Source organism: Diachasmimorpha longicaudata, chromosome 5, assembly GCF_034640455.1.
Source record: "Diachasmimorpha longicaudata isolate KC_UGA_2023 chromosome 5, iyDiaLong2, whole genome shotgun sequence".
Lineage (NCBI taxonomy): Eukaryota > Metazoa > Arthropoda > Insecta > Hymenoptera > Braconidae > Diachasmimorpha > Diachasmimorpha longicaudata.
In genome coordinates this window covers 277,776-294,074 of record NC_087229.1, presented here as the reverse complement: position 1 = coordinate 294,074, position 16,299 = coordinate 277,776, and the positions used below count along the sequence as shown (strand labels likewise).

The following is a 16,299-nucleotide window of genomic DNA, read 5'->3' as shown; positions in this document are numbered from 1 at the left end:
ACACTAATAAACAGAATACTGTGTAAATGTCGACGTTCATTGCATTTATTTATTTTTATCCCCGAGAGAGTGAAACCAAGTAAACATAAATCAGTTATAGAAGTGAGCTTGACAATAATTTATATTTGAGAATCGTTTAACAGTGGATTTACGAGGTTGGTAGACATTTATTGATCGTCATTCCAGGGTGTCAACTGTCCGGAGAATCAATTGTTTATTCATTTGACAAGAGGTAAAGATGAACTCGACAATCGATGATTTGCATATGTAGTCATCTCCGCCAACTCCTCTCTGATCTCCACACCCTTGGATACTTAAGTTTCATTATTAGTGATTTATAAAGATATTGGAGATTTGTGTTATTCGTTTGAAAATTGACTTGCATTTTTTATAAACAAATATTAGTGTATCATCTTTGCTGATTCTTGAGTAGTTACAGCATTGAAACCGCAAAATTTTCCTGGTGAATCATCAGAATTAACAATTGACTTATCTAATTGTTTGAACCAGTTTATGAATGCAAATTATTGCTCAACTTTAATTTCTAATTTTCATTGAACAAGTGGTCAAGAAAAATATTGATATGAAAATATCAATTTCTGATTTGTGTAAATAAACATCTCAATTTTAGATGTGAGGCCTTTGCGGCCATGATTATTTATATGCTTGGCTTCCGGATGGATGCCATGTTTTGTTTCAGCGTTCCACAAATATTGCGGTCCGCACCTTCACGGCTGTGACCACTGAATCTGGCAGGTCCTGACGAGGCACGGGCAGTTACGGTCCTATCTTCAAGACCAGTACCTTGCTGACTCAAGGACCTGTGACTGCGAACAAGCCGAAGAGACCAGTGGAGTGTTCGATAGATGCACCACAGCGGGAATGCATTACGGAAATAATCATAAATCTGTTGGGTCATCTAGGGAGTCATTTACCGCCTTCGCGGAATTGTGACTGCTTATCAGTGAGCTAGTCTGCGCGGCGATTGGGAATGGCCACCTCGTCGAAGAGTGAGAGTATGAATGGGAGCCCCCGTTGTCCGAGACTGGGGTCTTGGTGCAAAGACCTGGTCATCTTATCCAGCTAACCTTCCTGATCGGTGGTATGAGTGAGAAATAGCTGGAGCGACTTTCGAGTGTTCCCGGAGAGTGAATTCCGAAAAGGACAACTTTAAATTGTTGTTATGAATTGCATCTTCAGAACTATGAACTCTGATGTCTCTGAGGAGTCCTTATATGACCTCTCCTGCGCGGAGAGAGAGAGGGGAAAGTGTTCAGCCAATCAGTTGTTTAGTTGATTAGTTTGTTGACTAAAAAAAACAGGAGGACGGTTCTCTAGATAAGGTTGACTTGATATCCTCTGTTTCTGTTTGAATTATAAGGATTTTTGTGGATCTCTAGGCTCTCTCGACATTTCCTTTCTAAATATCATTGACATATGGCCAACGTTCTGGCCTGATCAGACTGAATGGTATGTCCGGTGTCCATCGAGTGTTCAATTAGGACAATCAGTTCGACGGTGCAATAATTGGAGCATCGCTGGTGTTCCTTGGTCCGTTTACTGATCTTCCTTCCGACTCCTCCAATGTACAGTTTTTTGCATGAGTAAGAAACATGGCACAATCCTGGTATTCTCAAGGGTGATCTTGGAACTTTTGCACTTGGTGACATTTGTTTGATCTTTGGAGATTGGAAGTTTGTTGGAATTTCGTGTCGGTCAAGTACTTTATTTATGTGTTTCGTCGTGGCTCTCAAGTAGGGTAGGAGGGCCGCTTTCGGTTTTTCTTCGTTCTCCTCAGGATGGACCTTTTTTGGAGAGAGGAGAGTTGAGATATGAGACCGCCGGCTGAATGCTGAAACAAAACATGGCATCCATCCGGAAGCCAATGATATAAACATCTCAATGTTGAAAAATAAATTATTTTTGTGGTTCAGGTAGATGTTTATCTTACTTGATGGAAAATAGATTTACTTTTGTAAACAAAGATCAATTTACCAGTTATATCGTCGTGAATATTCATAACATTAACCGCGTTATCTGTCAAAATCTTGGTAATATTCTAGGAATCATCAATTAACTCATTCACTTTACCCCAATTCACTTGAACTTTCCTTTCAAATTTCAGAAATGATCTCCCGGACCCCCTAGCCCCCTCTCGTATCGACTTTTCTTCCAAATAATGTGATAATCCCCGCCAAAATGTTCAGCCTGAGGGGTAGAACCCTGCTGACACTCCTCTTGATGACCATCCTAACACTCCTCGCCCTCATCTACCACATGCTGTCCACCTCTCCCCCGATTTCCTCCACGACCCACCCGAACCTCCACAACAGATATCCAGAATTTGCCTCCTTGACAAACGTCCCCATCCACCAAAAATCTCACGACTCCTACATGTCCCTGGGCTCCCATCAGTCCTCGTCCTCTTTCAAGGGTCACAAGATTGTTCACTTAGACCTCAAAGGAGCTCCCCCAGTCCTCAATTATTACCGGCGTCTTCTCAAACTCTTCAAGACTCTAGGAGCCACGGGAATCCTCCTCGAGTATGAGGACATGTTCCCGTACAGTGATTCCCTCCAGAATGTATCGGCGACAAACGCCTATAGTCCCCAAGACATCACGAAGATCCAGGAGATAGCTTTTGAATACAATCTCATGGTGATACCCTTGATCCAAACATTCGGTCATCTTGAATTTCTCCTGAAACTTGACAGCCACAAGGACCTCCGAGAGGTACCTCGTTATCCACAAGTTATCTGTCCCACGAATCCCCAGACACTTCCCCTCCTCTATCAGATGATCGACCAGATAATCCATCATCATCCGAACCTGAAGTACCTGCACATCGGCGCCGACGAGGTGTATCACATCGGCGAATGTTCTCGATGCTTCGAGGAACTCTCGAAACGCCAGTGGACAAAGCGACAGCTCTTCCTGTCTCACATTAAGAAGATCGTTGAGTACATCAAGGGATCCTATCCTCGGATCAAAGTACTCATGTGGGACGATGAGTTTCGGGGAATTAGTCCCAGTGAGATAATGGAGACGGGGCTACATAAAATGGTGGAACCCGTTGTATGGAAGTACACGAGGAATCCGGCTGCTGCACTCAATCAGGTGTGGGAGGGCTACAGCGAGATTTGGAAAAACGTTTGGGTGGCAACTGCCTTCAAGGGAGCCACCGAACCTGATAGGTAGGCTCATTTTTCGATGAACAATGTGGCAAGTCGGTGTGGAAAATTTATATCGGGGTCAAATGGTGCTTAAGAGGTTATTGCCCATATGTTCTCATTTTTCATGTTTTTTGTAAACTTTTGGAGAACCATGAAGCAGATGTACATGAAAAAATATAATGGTTCTAGGTTGAGGCATTATTTAATGACTCACTAACTTTCATTTTCTTTAATTCAGGTCAAATAATATCTAGATTTTTCCATTTTTTTTAACTTAAGTATTTTTTCCCTATTATATTTGTAGACATCACGGTTATTTTAGTCGGGGCATTCAAACGACATAAACAAAATATATCCAAACGGTTTTAGAAATGTTGCTCATTTGAAATATGTTGCTACATTGCTACATTACAAATTTGAATCGATTTATTGAAATAATCCTCAATTTTTAACTCATCAGGATATTTTCTAGTTCGTTAGCCATCCTAATCGCCTCTGTTCCACGTCTATTTTCCCTAACACCACCTTCACCAATAACTTATTATTCAGTGCAATGAATACTTTTTTCTTCGTAGCAGAATTATTATTTTCCAAGGTTAAAAAAAATTCATTTTCCAGATCTCATTACAGAATCACCCATTAACTAATAGTCCGAAAGGGCGTCAAAATTCTTCCTCTCTACGTTCTTCGTGACCCATTGAGTTTTCCCACTTCTTCAAGACGTAGTTCCATCCCTTCCCATCCATATCGTCGCCAAAATTATTTTGTTGTTACAAAATAGTCACAAATTGTCACGTTGTCGCCAAAAATTATGGTGCGGTATCAGTATCCGCCGGACCCACAAGGAAGACACCCCAACACAAGTCTCTATCCCCCTTGTAACTTATTCTCATTTTAAAATATAACAGAAATTTTCAATTACTTGTGCAGAGTTTCTTTTTCTTCACGAATATTATTGTCACCACATCTTCAACTGATAATTCTGCCACAAGACCAAAATTAACTGCATCAAGGATACACCGGCGTGTAATCTATATTGTACAAATTTTGTTCTACAGAAAACAGATATCTGAGATCTACAATTCCAGAGAATTCAAAATTGAATGCAATATTAAAGTTGAATAATTCAATAATCGTCCGCCTGTTATTCGTCATTTTTGATAACGTTTTGTGAATTGTTGCAATAATTTACTGAGAAAGTAGGAAAATTTTTCCCCTATGAGAAGATTTCGTGAGCCATTGAATAATAATAAAAATTAAAAACTATATTTTTTTCATATCAATTTTGGTATCAGCCGTATTTATGACGGAAAGGATAACCACCTGGCTAATGATCACAGACCTCATCATATGGACAAATGATTAAACATTTTGTCATGGGACCAACCCGTCACAAATCCTTTGATCGTAGGACAATAGGAATAACTTATATTAGTATTTGAAGGAAGCGGTTATTATTTCGGATTAATTACCGTCCGATTCCATTTTTCGTTCAGATGTAGTCAGTTGTCAATATACTTGAATTAGCATTTGAAACTTATTCACAAAGTTGATCAGCTATAAATTGAAAATATATCAAATTGACGTCTGGATTGTCTTGACTCCTTAGATTTTGAGTTCACAATCTATGAAAACTTGAACTCACCTGACTTAATTCAAAATTATCTACTAATTGTGTCCATTTTCAAGTAATGAATTTCTTGAAACATAAACGCATACACTTGTAAACATTTTCATGAATTCCACAGATACTGGACAGACATAAGCCATCATCTGGAGAACCACCAACGATGGTTGGAGATAATAGATCACTACTCTGATCGTATTACCTTCAAGGGTGTCATACTCACTGGTTGGCAAAGATACGATCACTTCAGCATTCTCTGTGAACTGTTAGCGAGTGCCCTGCCATCGTTAGCGGTCAATCTCGCTGTCCTCCAGGCGAAAAATGCAAACGAATTCTTCGGGGAGATACCCAGAAACGTCGCCCAGGCCCTCCAGTGCGAGGGAACAGTCTCCTTGACGATTCCTGAACCCAATTATGGTTGGACAAAGTGCAGATTTCCCGGTGTCGAGGTTTACTCTGTTATCCTGAGACTCTTTGGACTTCATCAGGACATTCAGAGAATGGAAGAGGAGAATACCTTCAAGGGCTGGCTTAAAGAGTACAACATCAAACATGTCTTCTCCAATCCTAGTTACGTTGAGCAGGCGGTGGTGGAATTGGACAGGTTCAAGATGGAACTTGTTTACATTGAAAAGGAGATGAAAAGTGCAATGGAGGGGATCTACGATGAACACACTTTTAACGAGTGGATTGAGACCTTTGTGGTACCCTTGAATGACAAGGTTACCAGACTGTGGGAAGCTAAGGAGAAGATCTTGGAGAAGGCGAGCTGGCCCAGGAGACCTTTGAAATCGGAACTGTAGATTGTAGAAGTGAGAGAATTAAGGGACTATTTCCGACAACTTCTCATCTTTTGAGTTTTTTATACAAATTTTGACAAAGTTCTGGCAAGCGGTTGAGCGGTAAATTTGCGTGAAAAAATTTACCGGCTCCAAGTTTGATTATTATTGAATAGCTCACGAAGTTTCATTATCGTGGAAGAACTTTGAAGAAGAAAATTTACCAGAAAGAAAACTTTCTCAGTAAATTTTTGTCAAAAGTTATAAAAGTTTTTACCGAAAATTTTGAAAAACAGACGCACGACTATTTTGAGAAAAATATTTAGTAAAAATTATGGAAGTTTCCGGAAAAATCCCGTAACGATTTCGTAAAATTTGTGATAATCGTATTTCGCTTTCAAATTATGAGAAAGATATGTAATTTTTATTGAATATTTCTCGTCGTGTATGAAAATTTTTGAGCCATTGAAGTTTCTGATCCATGATTTTCCAGAAACTTTAAAAAAATATGAAAAATGGGAGGATATCGGCAATAACTCCTTAAGAAGAATCGACGATTATCTCGGAAAATATGCAAGTTAGTTGTCTATGTCAGGAGATATTCCATGGAGCAAAAATTCTGGAGAGATTTGATTTTATAAGATTTTTCGGTAACATCCTTCATTCTTTATTGAGAGAATTGAGAATATATCGATAGACCGATTGTATCAGGCCGAAGGTGGAGTCTTCTGAGGATTTTCCAAATATTTCCGCAATGAGTCAGTTTAGGAAGAACATTTTGCAAGATTTTTTTTGCCAGAAATTGAATTCTCTACAAAAAAGTCTTGTGATGTTTTCTCCCCGAACCAACTGTTATCGAGATTATCGATAGTTGAGAAATGAAATTTTATATCGTGACGAAATATGCGATGATTTTGTTTAATCATTGAAGTTGTGATGGAGGACATAATTTTAGGGAGGAAATTTTTCGACGAACATTTGTAGAGAGTTTAGAGCTTTCTGTTTTTCTCGGGAATTTTCATCTCTGATTTGCAGACATTTGAGAGATTAATCCAGTTACAGAACACGTTTTAATCAATGAATCATTGATGGCTGTTCTGAAATTACCAGTGATGCTTCCGGTTATAGTTCGTATCTTTGAATTTTGAGGGAAAAAATACTTGTAATTATGTACAAATAGAGTGGGAAATCGTAGTGTATTAAACGAGAATTGGAGCTATTAGAACAATTTTCTTACTTTCTGGATGAAATTCAGAGCTAACACTGTTTTATGATAATCCAAATGATATTCTGAATAAATAAATAATTAGGTCTCGATTCTACGAGGTTGAGATTATTTTTATCAGAAAAAGGACGATGAACAATGAAAATTGGAACAAGTCAGCATATAACAGAAGAAAGTAATGATTTTGCAATGCAAAACCGTCTTTAGCTTCCGACTTGATTATTGCATATCAATACAAGACGTAAATTAATTTTGAGATGACCATTATATTATAATTTATTATTCATTAGTTACTAATGATTATTAGATCTGAATTTGTTATAAAGATTTAAGAAATACACAAATGTACAGAAGAAGCAATTATATTACGTAAAAACGTGAATTTTTCTTTATTAAAATTGAAAATTTATCGATTTCCAATTGATTTAATTAATTTTGAGATGACGAATATACTATAATTTATGATTCATTAGTTACTAAGGATTATTGGATCTAAATTGTTATGAAAATTTAAGAAATTCTTAAATATACAGAAAAAATGATTATATTGCGTAAAAACGTAAATTTTTCTTTATTAAAATTGGAAATTTATCGATTTTTTTTCATTTTTACAAGTTTGTTAAATACTTTGTATTTATATTTCGAGAGCTTTAATACGTTGGCTATAAAGGTCAAGGCACCACGGGCGTAAGTCCACTCAACATTTTTGAATCCGTTTTAATCTTGCGCAGTTCAATGATTCAATTTTTATAAAAATTCCTCTATCATCTTTACCCTCAAAAATATTCTCAAAAAACTTAATTTCAAAGTGAATTTAAAGTTTCAATCTCATATGAGTGTCACACAGTTTTTTGATGATTAAAAATCATTTAAAATTTTTTGTCCTGATTTATATCACTGTAACGAACAGACAGCTGATTTTGATAGTGGAAGGGCGGGATAATTATTATTTTGACATGATTTTCTGTGCGGCTGGCGTTTTATAACTTTTCGAATTGTTGCAACATCAACCGTATCTCCGATTTCAGCTGTTACTATTGGTTTGTGAAATTCTTGATCCATTCTGGTTAGTTGCACGCCGAGTACTTTGGCAGAGAGATTGGCTATTGACAATGAGACCTGAAATTATAATAAAAATTAACGACAATAGGAATCATCATTCTTTAGGTATGAATATATCGTGCGCTGTGTGGAAAAAGTCATATAGACGATTTTTGTGTCTTCAGATCGAAAGTGACCAGGTTTCCTATTCTTCAGAGGTAGTTAATATGATTTTTTTCCATGCCCTTGACTTATGAGGTTTATATCTATATCTTTTCATTTTTCAAGTACTTTTTACAAATTTTTGAGAAATTGGCCTTCAAAAATATACCGTTTTTAAGTTTTATTGTTATACATATATTTGTCTGTTTTGTATACTCCTTTCGGGTTTTTACAATTTGTTCACATCCGACCCGGAACTTCTTGTATCGTCTTCCTTAAAGGACCAGAAAAAACCTCAGCCAGCAGAAAAAATCTGCCCAGGTATACCCGTTTAGTTGACGAGACTACCACTCCGCAGAGAAACTCTGAGATTAGAGCGCTATACATATGTATATTTTCATCACCGTCACCGGCCCTCGAACGTGTATCAGTTTATAAAAACAATGAATGAATATGTTTTATGATAAAATATCAAAGATTCAATAATAATTATTAAAAAAAATAAAATTAATTGCAAAGCTTTTGGCCTATAGAAGCTCTCGAGTTTTTCGGGAATTCGTGTTAGCTATATAGTAAATACACAATTTTTGTTCTCACTGAGAGTAACGCTGATTCTTCCACTATCCGTATATAATATAATAATTATCCCTGTGTTAAAAAAAATATTTACTTAACGCTAAATGTAAAAAGAGGCGCAACTATATTTGCAAAATCGCAATGCTTAGTAACAAAAGAAAAAAGAAAGAAGTTGAGTGAGGGTATTTTGAAATACTCCAATTTGTATTTTGCTTAAGGTCATGAAAAAACTTCAGGATTTTTAAATATATTATAATATAATAACCAATTGTTATAACAATAATCGGCTCTATTTTTCTTCAGGGGTCTAAAGTGGATGAAAATTATCTCTATTAAATCTATTATGAACGTTACGTCTGATTCTTCCCACTTGTTCATAGATTACTAATCTAGCACTCTAAACGCACAGTTACTAACACCGTGAAACGATTTTTCCCAAACACTTAGAAAAATAAACGAATCACTCGATAGCGGAGTGGAGTTGTTTATTCAGTCTAGTACTAATTAACTACTAGTCAATCGCTGGTCAATTGATCTACTGAGGATTGACTAGTTGTCGACAATTGTCGATTGAGAATCGAGTAGCAATCGACTAGCTATCCACCAGCACTCGACCATCGATCACCGATCGACCAGCTATTGACCAAGTGCTCAAGGCATCTGAACTGTAATTTCTCCGAAATTTCCTAAAAACATGAAAAATGATAAGCTATCGACAATTAACAGCAGAGGAACGGCAGGTGGTGGTAATTACAAAATAAAATAAGTTTTTGTTTTTGATGAAGCGCAATGTCAAGAAGGGAGTAATGATGCCCATACGTCAGAAATTGGGTTTTATCGAAGTAAAAAAATGATTTTGTCTGTAATTAAAGAAGTTAATTTGGTCGCATGACCCTTTAAAATGCGAAAATCGTCAATACGATCTGTTTCCACACAGCACGCGACCTCATTATGCACCGATTCTCCAGTTCTCGCTGACATATCGTGGTAGATTAGTCCCTTTTCAGCAGCGTAACGATGCGATTTGTCTCGCTTTACTGTCCTCTGGTGCTCCATGTCACATTTATTACCCACGATTACCATCAGCGGACTTTTTTGAAAACTTCGCTCGGTTATAGCGACCACCGTCGCCATCCACTCTTCCATCGCATCGAAACTTGCGGTATTGGTCACGTCGTACACGAATATGATTAACTGATCAGTGAAATAATTGGCATTAATTACTGGAGTATAAAAAAATATTATATTGCGCATTTGGTGGGGAAAGTAACACATCTGCAGAGAAAACAATTGTGTGTAGTAATTTGTATTTGTCTGTTTTGGAGCAACTTTTTACCCGAGGATAAAACGTCTTGAATTTCAGACTGAGGAAGTGACTACCCACCGAGGGGTCATTCGTCTGGAAATCTGGTGACACAGCGATTGCCAATTGCATACGATTTCAAAGGGATTTCGATGATTTCATGACATTTCATAGAAGTTTTTCAGCGAATTCTCATGATATTAAGTGATTTCAAATTTTTTATTGCAACTATTCAATGGAAAAGGAGAAATTGAAATGGAAAAGCGCGATTTTTCAATTGCCATTTCATAATATACCACAAAAGGATCGATAAAATAACTTCCTTTTTAGTATAACATCTGAATAGGGGTCCTTAGTTTCTGATTACATTATTTCAAGCGATGTCATGAATTACAAGTGATTTTCATTAAAATTGTTCGAAATCGCTCTAAGCAGAAGATTTCATCGATTTTACTGGAGTTCCGGAGATTTCATATGATGTCAGTGGCAAGTGCTGCAATCATTTCACAAATGAATGACTCCTGGTTTCCCGCGCAAGGGCGGAAGCAAAGTACCAACTTTCCGTGCAACTGTTGTGAAAAATATTTTTACAGAGTACGCGGAGAAAGAAATTCATTAGAAATGAACTAACAATGTACAAATTACGTATCGAAAGGTAATTTATGAGTGAGGGGAAACCCAATAAAAAATAAAGGTCGAAACTGATTGTAAGAATCATCATCTCAATTTCAATTTAGATATTTCATATTCAATCCTGCGAGATTCACCACGCATTTGACTCAGAAATGAAACTTATTGCGTTGAAGATAGTCACGTGTTGTGGTTACTTTCGTAAATAGTTGTATGACTGATAGATTTGTTCTCTTATAAAAAAAAACACTCTTTCTAAGCAACGAAGACTTTATCCATAGATTTGTATTTTTTGCTTTCGAATAGAATCTTTGTAATCGTTCGATTTTCTAATTTTCTAATTTTCCTTGGAAATTATGTAATATGCTCTCAAAATGTAAAAATCGAAAATTTTCAGCACCATGTGTGTATGCGCGCAACTTGGCCCACTCTTTTAGAAAATTAAAGGAATAAACGGCTCAAACTATTCCGAGAAAGAACAAATTTTGTCAAATCACAGATATTACTAAGAACTAAGTCTGTGCCAAAATTCAGCTCGATTCCTCTAGCCGTTTTCATAAAATTCCATTCTGCTTGGAACCAGTTTCCGCAAATATCTTAAAAACAATGGTACCGCTTTCAATTTTTCACCTCTCAAAATATTCGTCCTGATGTACTCTATCTCAATCAATCAAAATATGTATACCCGTTCTCACTAAGTTTTCGAGATTTTCCAATTTTTCTGTTTTGTCGAAAAAAAAAGTTTGTTAGCACAGTAACGTTGCGAAAAATTCATTCATCAACCTGAAATTTGGCATAAAGTTTCCGATTGGTTCATATCGTTTCTCCCATAACTAAAATGAATTTAATTCCTATAAAAAAAGCATGTGATGTTTTTGTCAGTATTTTACGGCGCATATGCATCGCATATCAAAGTATATAATATATATTATATAATTTTTAATTTAAAAAAATAGAGTTTCTATTCTCTTTTCTCCTGGATTTGCAATCAGTTTTTTTGTTCATAGCGATTTCATACACTAGGAAATGGGATGAATATTGGCACTAATCATTACATCAGCGGCGTATAAGTACTTGTCCAACATAGCTCCTCTCAGTGCAAGTCCTCCCACATCCCAAAAATGGAGAGTAACATTTTTAAATGGTCCTAGGCTTAAATTTTTCATGAAAAAATCCACTCCAGCTGTCGGTGTGTATTGTCTCGTAAACTCATCATTGCAGAATTTCACTACAATGCTAGTCTGAAATAATAAATTATTGCCTCCAATTAAGAGATGAACAGAGCGTTGCATCACATCCGAGAAACACGTGAGTGGATTCATCACACGGAGAGAGATACTCCAATAAAAATTACGTGAAAAAGTCTAGTTATTCCTGAGTGAGAAGATTCAATAAACAGTACGAATCACTCCGTAAAAGCTACGAAACTCGCTTCGGATTATTTACTGAGTGTTGAGTACTTGTTACTCAATTTTCTGTGATTTTTATCAGATTTCTATTACCGCTTATAAATTATGACAATTCTACGTATTTTTTATTGAATATTACTCTCCGTGCGCGTTATCTATTCACAGAGTCCCAGGTAGGAAGTATCAATTGGAGGAAGCCTGGACCAAGGCAAGGTAGACCTGTTTCTAGACTCGCATCATAGCTTTAGCCTAGGGATAGGCTGGAAGTGAAACATTGGACCAAGCTTGAACAGTTCAGCTTGGTTCAACGGTAAGTCCCAACATAGGCCCACCAGTGTAAAGCAGGCCTGATCCGAGCTAAACTAAACCAAAGCTTGGAATTCAACAGACTGAAAATCAAAATTAACCCATATTGTCTTTATTTTCCATTTATAACATTGTTATAAAATTCTGCTATCAAAAACTTAAACATAATTTGTAAAAAACTTGGTATCGCATATCCTAAGTCGTGCAGATGATGTCTATTTAACTCATCAACTTAAAATTAATCGACCATTAACATAAGACAATTATTGATTTTTTAAATACAAATAAAAAAAAATGGACTCGACTGAATATTCTACAATTTTATGACTCCGTTGATATGACCATCGGCTGAAGCCGGAACTACTCTAGAAAGTTCCAAGCTTGGCAGCAAGCTTGAACCAGGCTAGGCTCACTACCCAGCTTCGGTGTGACCTATCGAAATATAGTTAGCCCGAGATTGGCATTACCATCAGTTGAAGCCAGACCCATCCTGGAAAATGCCAGGACTGGCCCTGTTATCAAGACTTGGCAATTCTTACCGAGCTCGAGCATGTCATTGTTTCCTTCACTTTTTCCGTTCTTGGGAGTAAAAAATAATTACTCACCTTTCCAGCACTAGAGTCTCCAACCAACACGACTTTGAGTCGTTTCTCCGTCAAATCGGCTTCAGTTTCGTTCATCTACACAAAATATATATTGTCAAACCGAAAAAATTTGGCTACTGTGAAATTTTGAAATTCAAAAGAAGAAGTTACCGTGGAAGGATGGCTTTTGGAACGGATAGGATTTAAAGGGTTATTGCCAATATCTTCTCATGTTTCAAGTTTCTTACAAGTTTCTGAGGAACGTTTGCTAAAACTGATGTGAAAAAATATAGTCTTGTCAAGTTTGATTATTGCTTAATGATTGACAAAGCTTCGTAACCATAGAAAAATTATCTCCTTTCTCAGTAAACGTTTGCAAAAATCCACACAATTTGACCATAAATTGAGAGAAATCGACGAGCGACTGTGAACATTTTTGAGTCATTGAATAATGATAAAACATAAAAACCATATTTTTTCACGTCCGTCTTGCCCATGGTTTTCCGGAAAATTTGTAAAACAAGTTGGTGCGACCTGCTACCAAGGTTTTGGAAAAAACAGACGAATTGACGAAACCAAAAGATCAAAAATGAGAAAATCTAGGTAATGACGCCTTATGGAGATTTCCTGAAGAAGTAGTACAGAAAAAAATGACCCCGCAGAAGTAGCCTATAGAAAAAATAACTCATGGACAAACAGTGCATGAAAAAATAGCGAATCCTGAAAGAAAAGACAACGGTGAAAAAATCAATGTACATTTCCCAATCTGAATGGTTTTTAACACTTTTTGGATGTATGGAGTCTTTTTTCCAATTTCTTTCCGTCTACTACGATCGGAAGAATGTGAAGGGCCCATGGACTATTCTCTCTATGGGCTATCTTTTCCATGAGGTATTTTTGTGATCTATTTTTTCTGGGCTACGTTTTCCCGATCCATTTTTATGAGCTAATTTTTCTATCTCCTTGTTAATGGACGAGTTAATGTACAGAGCTTTCAAGTTTAATTAAAATCAAAGTAAACTTGAAAGGTATAATTGGATTGGATAGGAACAAATAAAATATCGATTCCATTGAAAAAATCCATTTGACCAAAGAATTATCGGGGTAAATATGAAAATTACAGTTGACCGCCCATTAACTCATCGCTGACCGAAAATCCACCCTTTCATGATACTTCACACAACTCTAATTATCTCAGAAATTATCAAGCCCGAAAATTTTCCCCTTTCATATTCCAAAATGTAACAAAATCTCTTCGGATTATTGTAATTTTTGTAATTCCACAGGATTTGGCCGGGAGATGGGGCGAATCACTCGAAGAATTATAACTCACTTTGTTATGAAAATAATCCAGGGATTTTCAATATTTCCCTCCGTGCACGGAGGGAAAAAGTTATGGGAAATTACCTCAACGTTGGGTAATTAAGTTGTGTTTTAAACGTTCCCGAAAAATCACAGTATCGCTGAGTAAAATTGGTCAAGTGCTTACTAAAAATGATTTATTACGCATTAAACAAAATTACATGACGGTTGGACAATTTTTCTCAGACGGTTAGATAAACTTAATGAGTTCAAAGTCCCAGTCACGGATTTCCAAAATCAATTCAAACGTAAACAACACAGAGAAACATTCACTAAAATTATAGTGCAGACCACCAGTCTCAGAACAAAAAAAAAGGGCCTGAATTTTTCTAGCTCTACTACAGGGACACTGTCAAGATTTGGTATTAGAGTAAACCATTACCAGTTGGCAGCCTCCCCTGAAAAGAGTTGGAGTAATCAATGACTCCAGTTGCTCCCGTGGAGCAGCAAGCCAAACATTTCATCGCCTCCTTTGGCATTGTCCGAAATATGTGGACTAAACACGTGAGTTAATTGACAATCTAAGTAAATTGACCCGTACGCGACCTTTGACGACTAAAAACTTTGCGGATGCAACTGGTAAAAAATATACCATATTTATTTGTCAATATTTGAAATACTATAATTTACAAATCTAAATCCAACCAGAACATAAAGAAAAAGAATGTAAAATTGGCTAACGTAGCATTGATGACAGTGTAAATACCCCATTATACGAGTTACATGATGACAAACTAATAACAAAAAAGCACTCGATAAATTTTATCCAGTGGTACGATGAATTTCCCTCAATGTTCAGAGCACAACACAATTACCAAACGACTGGGTAATTCCTGATGAATTTATCTCCCTCCGTGAAAGCCCGATACTTTCTGAGATAATAAATGAAAAATAATAAAAAGCAAATAGATACATTGGCGATAGACTCCATGCTGTTTTTAAAATGAATATAAGAAACACATTGAATTAGTCGGAGGAATAATTCTGATGAGTACGTACGGGGCGGAGTGTTGGGTGTGCACTGCTGGGCTGTTTTCAAACTGTGTGGCTGGCATAGGTGCACCTGCCATTGCTTTCTTATGAATAAATTATCGAATAATCGATAGTCGACAGTGGCGATCTGTGTCAATTCGTGGGTTTGCAGTGGCCATACGACAATGGCCATCCCTTCGTGTTTACGGCGACGATAAATTGCGCCTGCGTCGTCAAATATTGGAGGTGGTGGAGAATAACGTGTTTAGGGACATTAAAATATCATTTATTGATGGGCTATTTCGATAGAAAATTCAAATAAGGAAGTAAATTCTTGGGAAATTTTTCGATTACGGACATTACGCCTTATTTTTTCCTCAATGTAAATTATTTAAGGGGTTATTGCCGACATCGTTTCATTATTCAATTTTTTCCAAATTTCTGAGAAACGGACGATAAAAGTGACACGAAAAAATATACCATTTCGACGTTTCATTATTATTTAATGGCTCACGAGGTTCATCACCGTTAAACAAGTTTCATAATTTCTCAGTAAACTTTTACCAAAATTTATAAAACTTTATGGAAAAATCTGTTGAATAGTTCATGAAATATTCAATGAAATATATTCACGCAAAAGGTGTATAATCTCTGGAAACCCCAGGCCGATGGAACCCTTTCAAAATAGCAGCCTTTTATATTATGAGAGCTACAACTATACAAAACTTCAACACACTGTCTCTATTGTTTGCTAATTCATGATGTTCGCAACGTTTATGGTGATAAAACCTAACAACAGCGATAGCTCAAAATTTTACCCGAAAAAATGTGGATATTTGGATTGATCTCAATGGGAGCCAATGAGAAGAGTATTTTGAAATCCAAATTGAAATCCTTATAGTAGTTTTTGAGATATTGAAACAAAAACAAAATTGACAAAAGTTGCTTTATCTCAGGAACTACTACACCGATCGAGCTGAGACAACGCATAAAACTAAAGATTAATGATAACAAATTTTATCGTTTTTTTTACAATCTTCATAATTAAAAATCTTCCAGCACATACGCACAGACAATCATATGAAAAACATCGTTTTTTCGCGGTTCATAACAAGGCTTCCACTCCGGGGCACAAATTGGAAAAAAAAAT

The 16,299-nt window shown here is 36.5% G+C and overlaps 2 protein-coding genes and 1 long non-coding RNA gene across 8 annotated transcripts; 1 reads left to right on the top strand and 2 right to left on the bottom strand.

Moving 5' to 3' along the window:
* Nucleotides 1-7: 7 nt before the first annotated feature.
* Nucleotides 8-7,160, top strand: LOC135162690 (hexosaminidase D-like). 2 transcript variants are annotated; one of them, XM_064121433.1, is made up of 4 exons: nucleotides 8-102; nucleotides 187-232; nucleotides 2,126-3,194; nucleotides 4,922-7,160. In XM_064121433.1, exons 3-4 carry the CDS (start codon nucleotides 2,200-2,202, stop codon nucleotides 5,601-5,603), a joined length of 1,677 nt encoding a protein of 558 aa, XP_063977503.1. In that variant the 5' UTR covers nucleotides 8-102; nucleotides 187-232; nucleotides 2,126-2,199; the 3' UTR covers nucleotides 5,604-7,160. The 2 variants fall into 2 exon arrangements, with proteins under 2 accessions (XP_063977503.1, XP_063977504.1); XM_064121434.1 differs by lacking the exon at nucleotides 187-232 and having other exon boundaries at nucleotides 22-155.
* LOC135162697 (uncharacterized) lies at nucleotides 45-2,127 on the bottom strand. Its single transcript, XR_010298998.1, has 2 exons — nucleotides 1,996-2,127; nucleotides 45-1,852 (listed from the first exon to the last, which is right to left on the bottom strand). It is a non-coding gene; the product is annotated as an uncharacterized LOC135162697 (long non-coding RNA).
* A 150-nt stretch (nucleotides 7,161-7,310) lies between the features above and the next one.
* On the bottom strand, nucleotides 7,311-15,376 carry LOC135162694 (ras-related protein Rab-28-like). Of its 5 annotated transcripts, none has more exons than XM_064121440.1 (5): nucleotides 15,091-15,376; nucleotides 12,837-12,911; nucleotides 11,572-11,757; nucleotides 9,541-9,777; nucleotides 7,330-7,923 (listed from the first exon to the last, which is right to left on the bottom strand). In XM_064121440.1, the coding sequence occupies exons 1-5, from the start codon at nucleotides 15,340-15,342 to the stop codon at nucleotides 7,699-7,701; spliced, it is 975 nt and encodes a 324-aa protein (XP_063977510.1). In that variant the 5' UTR covers nucleotides 15,343-15,376; the 3' UTR covers nucleotides 7,330-7,698. The 5 variants fall into 5 exon arrangements, with proteins under 5 accessions (XP_063977511.1, XP_063977510.1, XP_063977514.1 ...); XM_064121444.1 differs by lacking the exon at nucleotides 15,091-15,376 and adding an exon at nucleotides 14,560-15,044 and having other exon boundaries at nucleotides 7,346-7,923; XM_064121443.1 differs by lacking the exon at nucleotides 15,091-15,376 and adding an exon at nucleotides 12,987-13,762 and having other exon boundaries at nucleotides 7,347-7,923.
* Between the last annotated feature and the right edge of the window lie 923 nt (nucleotides 15,377-16,299).

What these genes read in the sequence shown, in the direction of transcription:
- LOC135162694 (XM_064121440.1), bottom strand. Translation starts at nt 15,342, where the DNA reads ATGGCCATTGTCGTATGGCCACTGCAAACCCACGAATTGACACAGATC. An exon ending in GCATGGAGTCTATCGCCAAT is followed by an intron (nt 12,912 to 15,090) that starts GTATCTATTTGC and finishes TATTTTGTGTAG; the next exon opens with ATGAACGAAACTGAAGCCGA. An exon ending in AGTACTTATACGCCGCTGAT is followed by an intron (nt 9,778 to 11,571) that starts GTAATGATTAGT and finishes TTCACTGATCAG; the next exon opens with TTAATCATATTCGTGTACGA.
- LOC135162690 (XM_064121433.1), top strand. Translation starts at nt 2,200, where the DNA reads ATGTTCAGCCTGAGGGGTAGAACCCTGCTGACACTCCTCTTGATGACC. An exon ending in GGAGCCACCGAACCTGATAG is followed by an intron (nt 3,195 to 4,921) that starts GTAGGCTCATTT and finishes TGAATTCCACAG; the next exon opens with ATACTGGACAGACATAAGCC.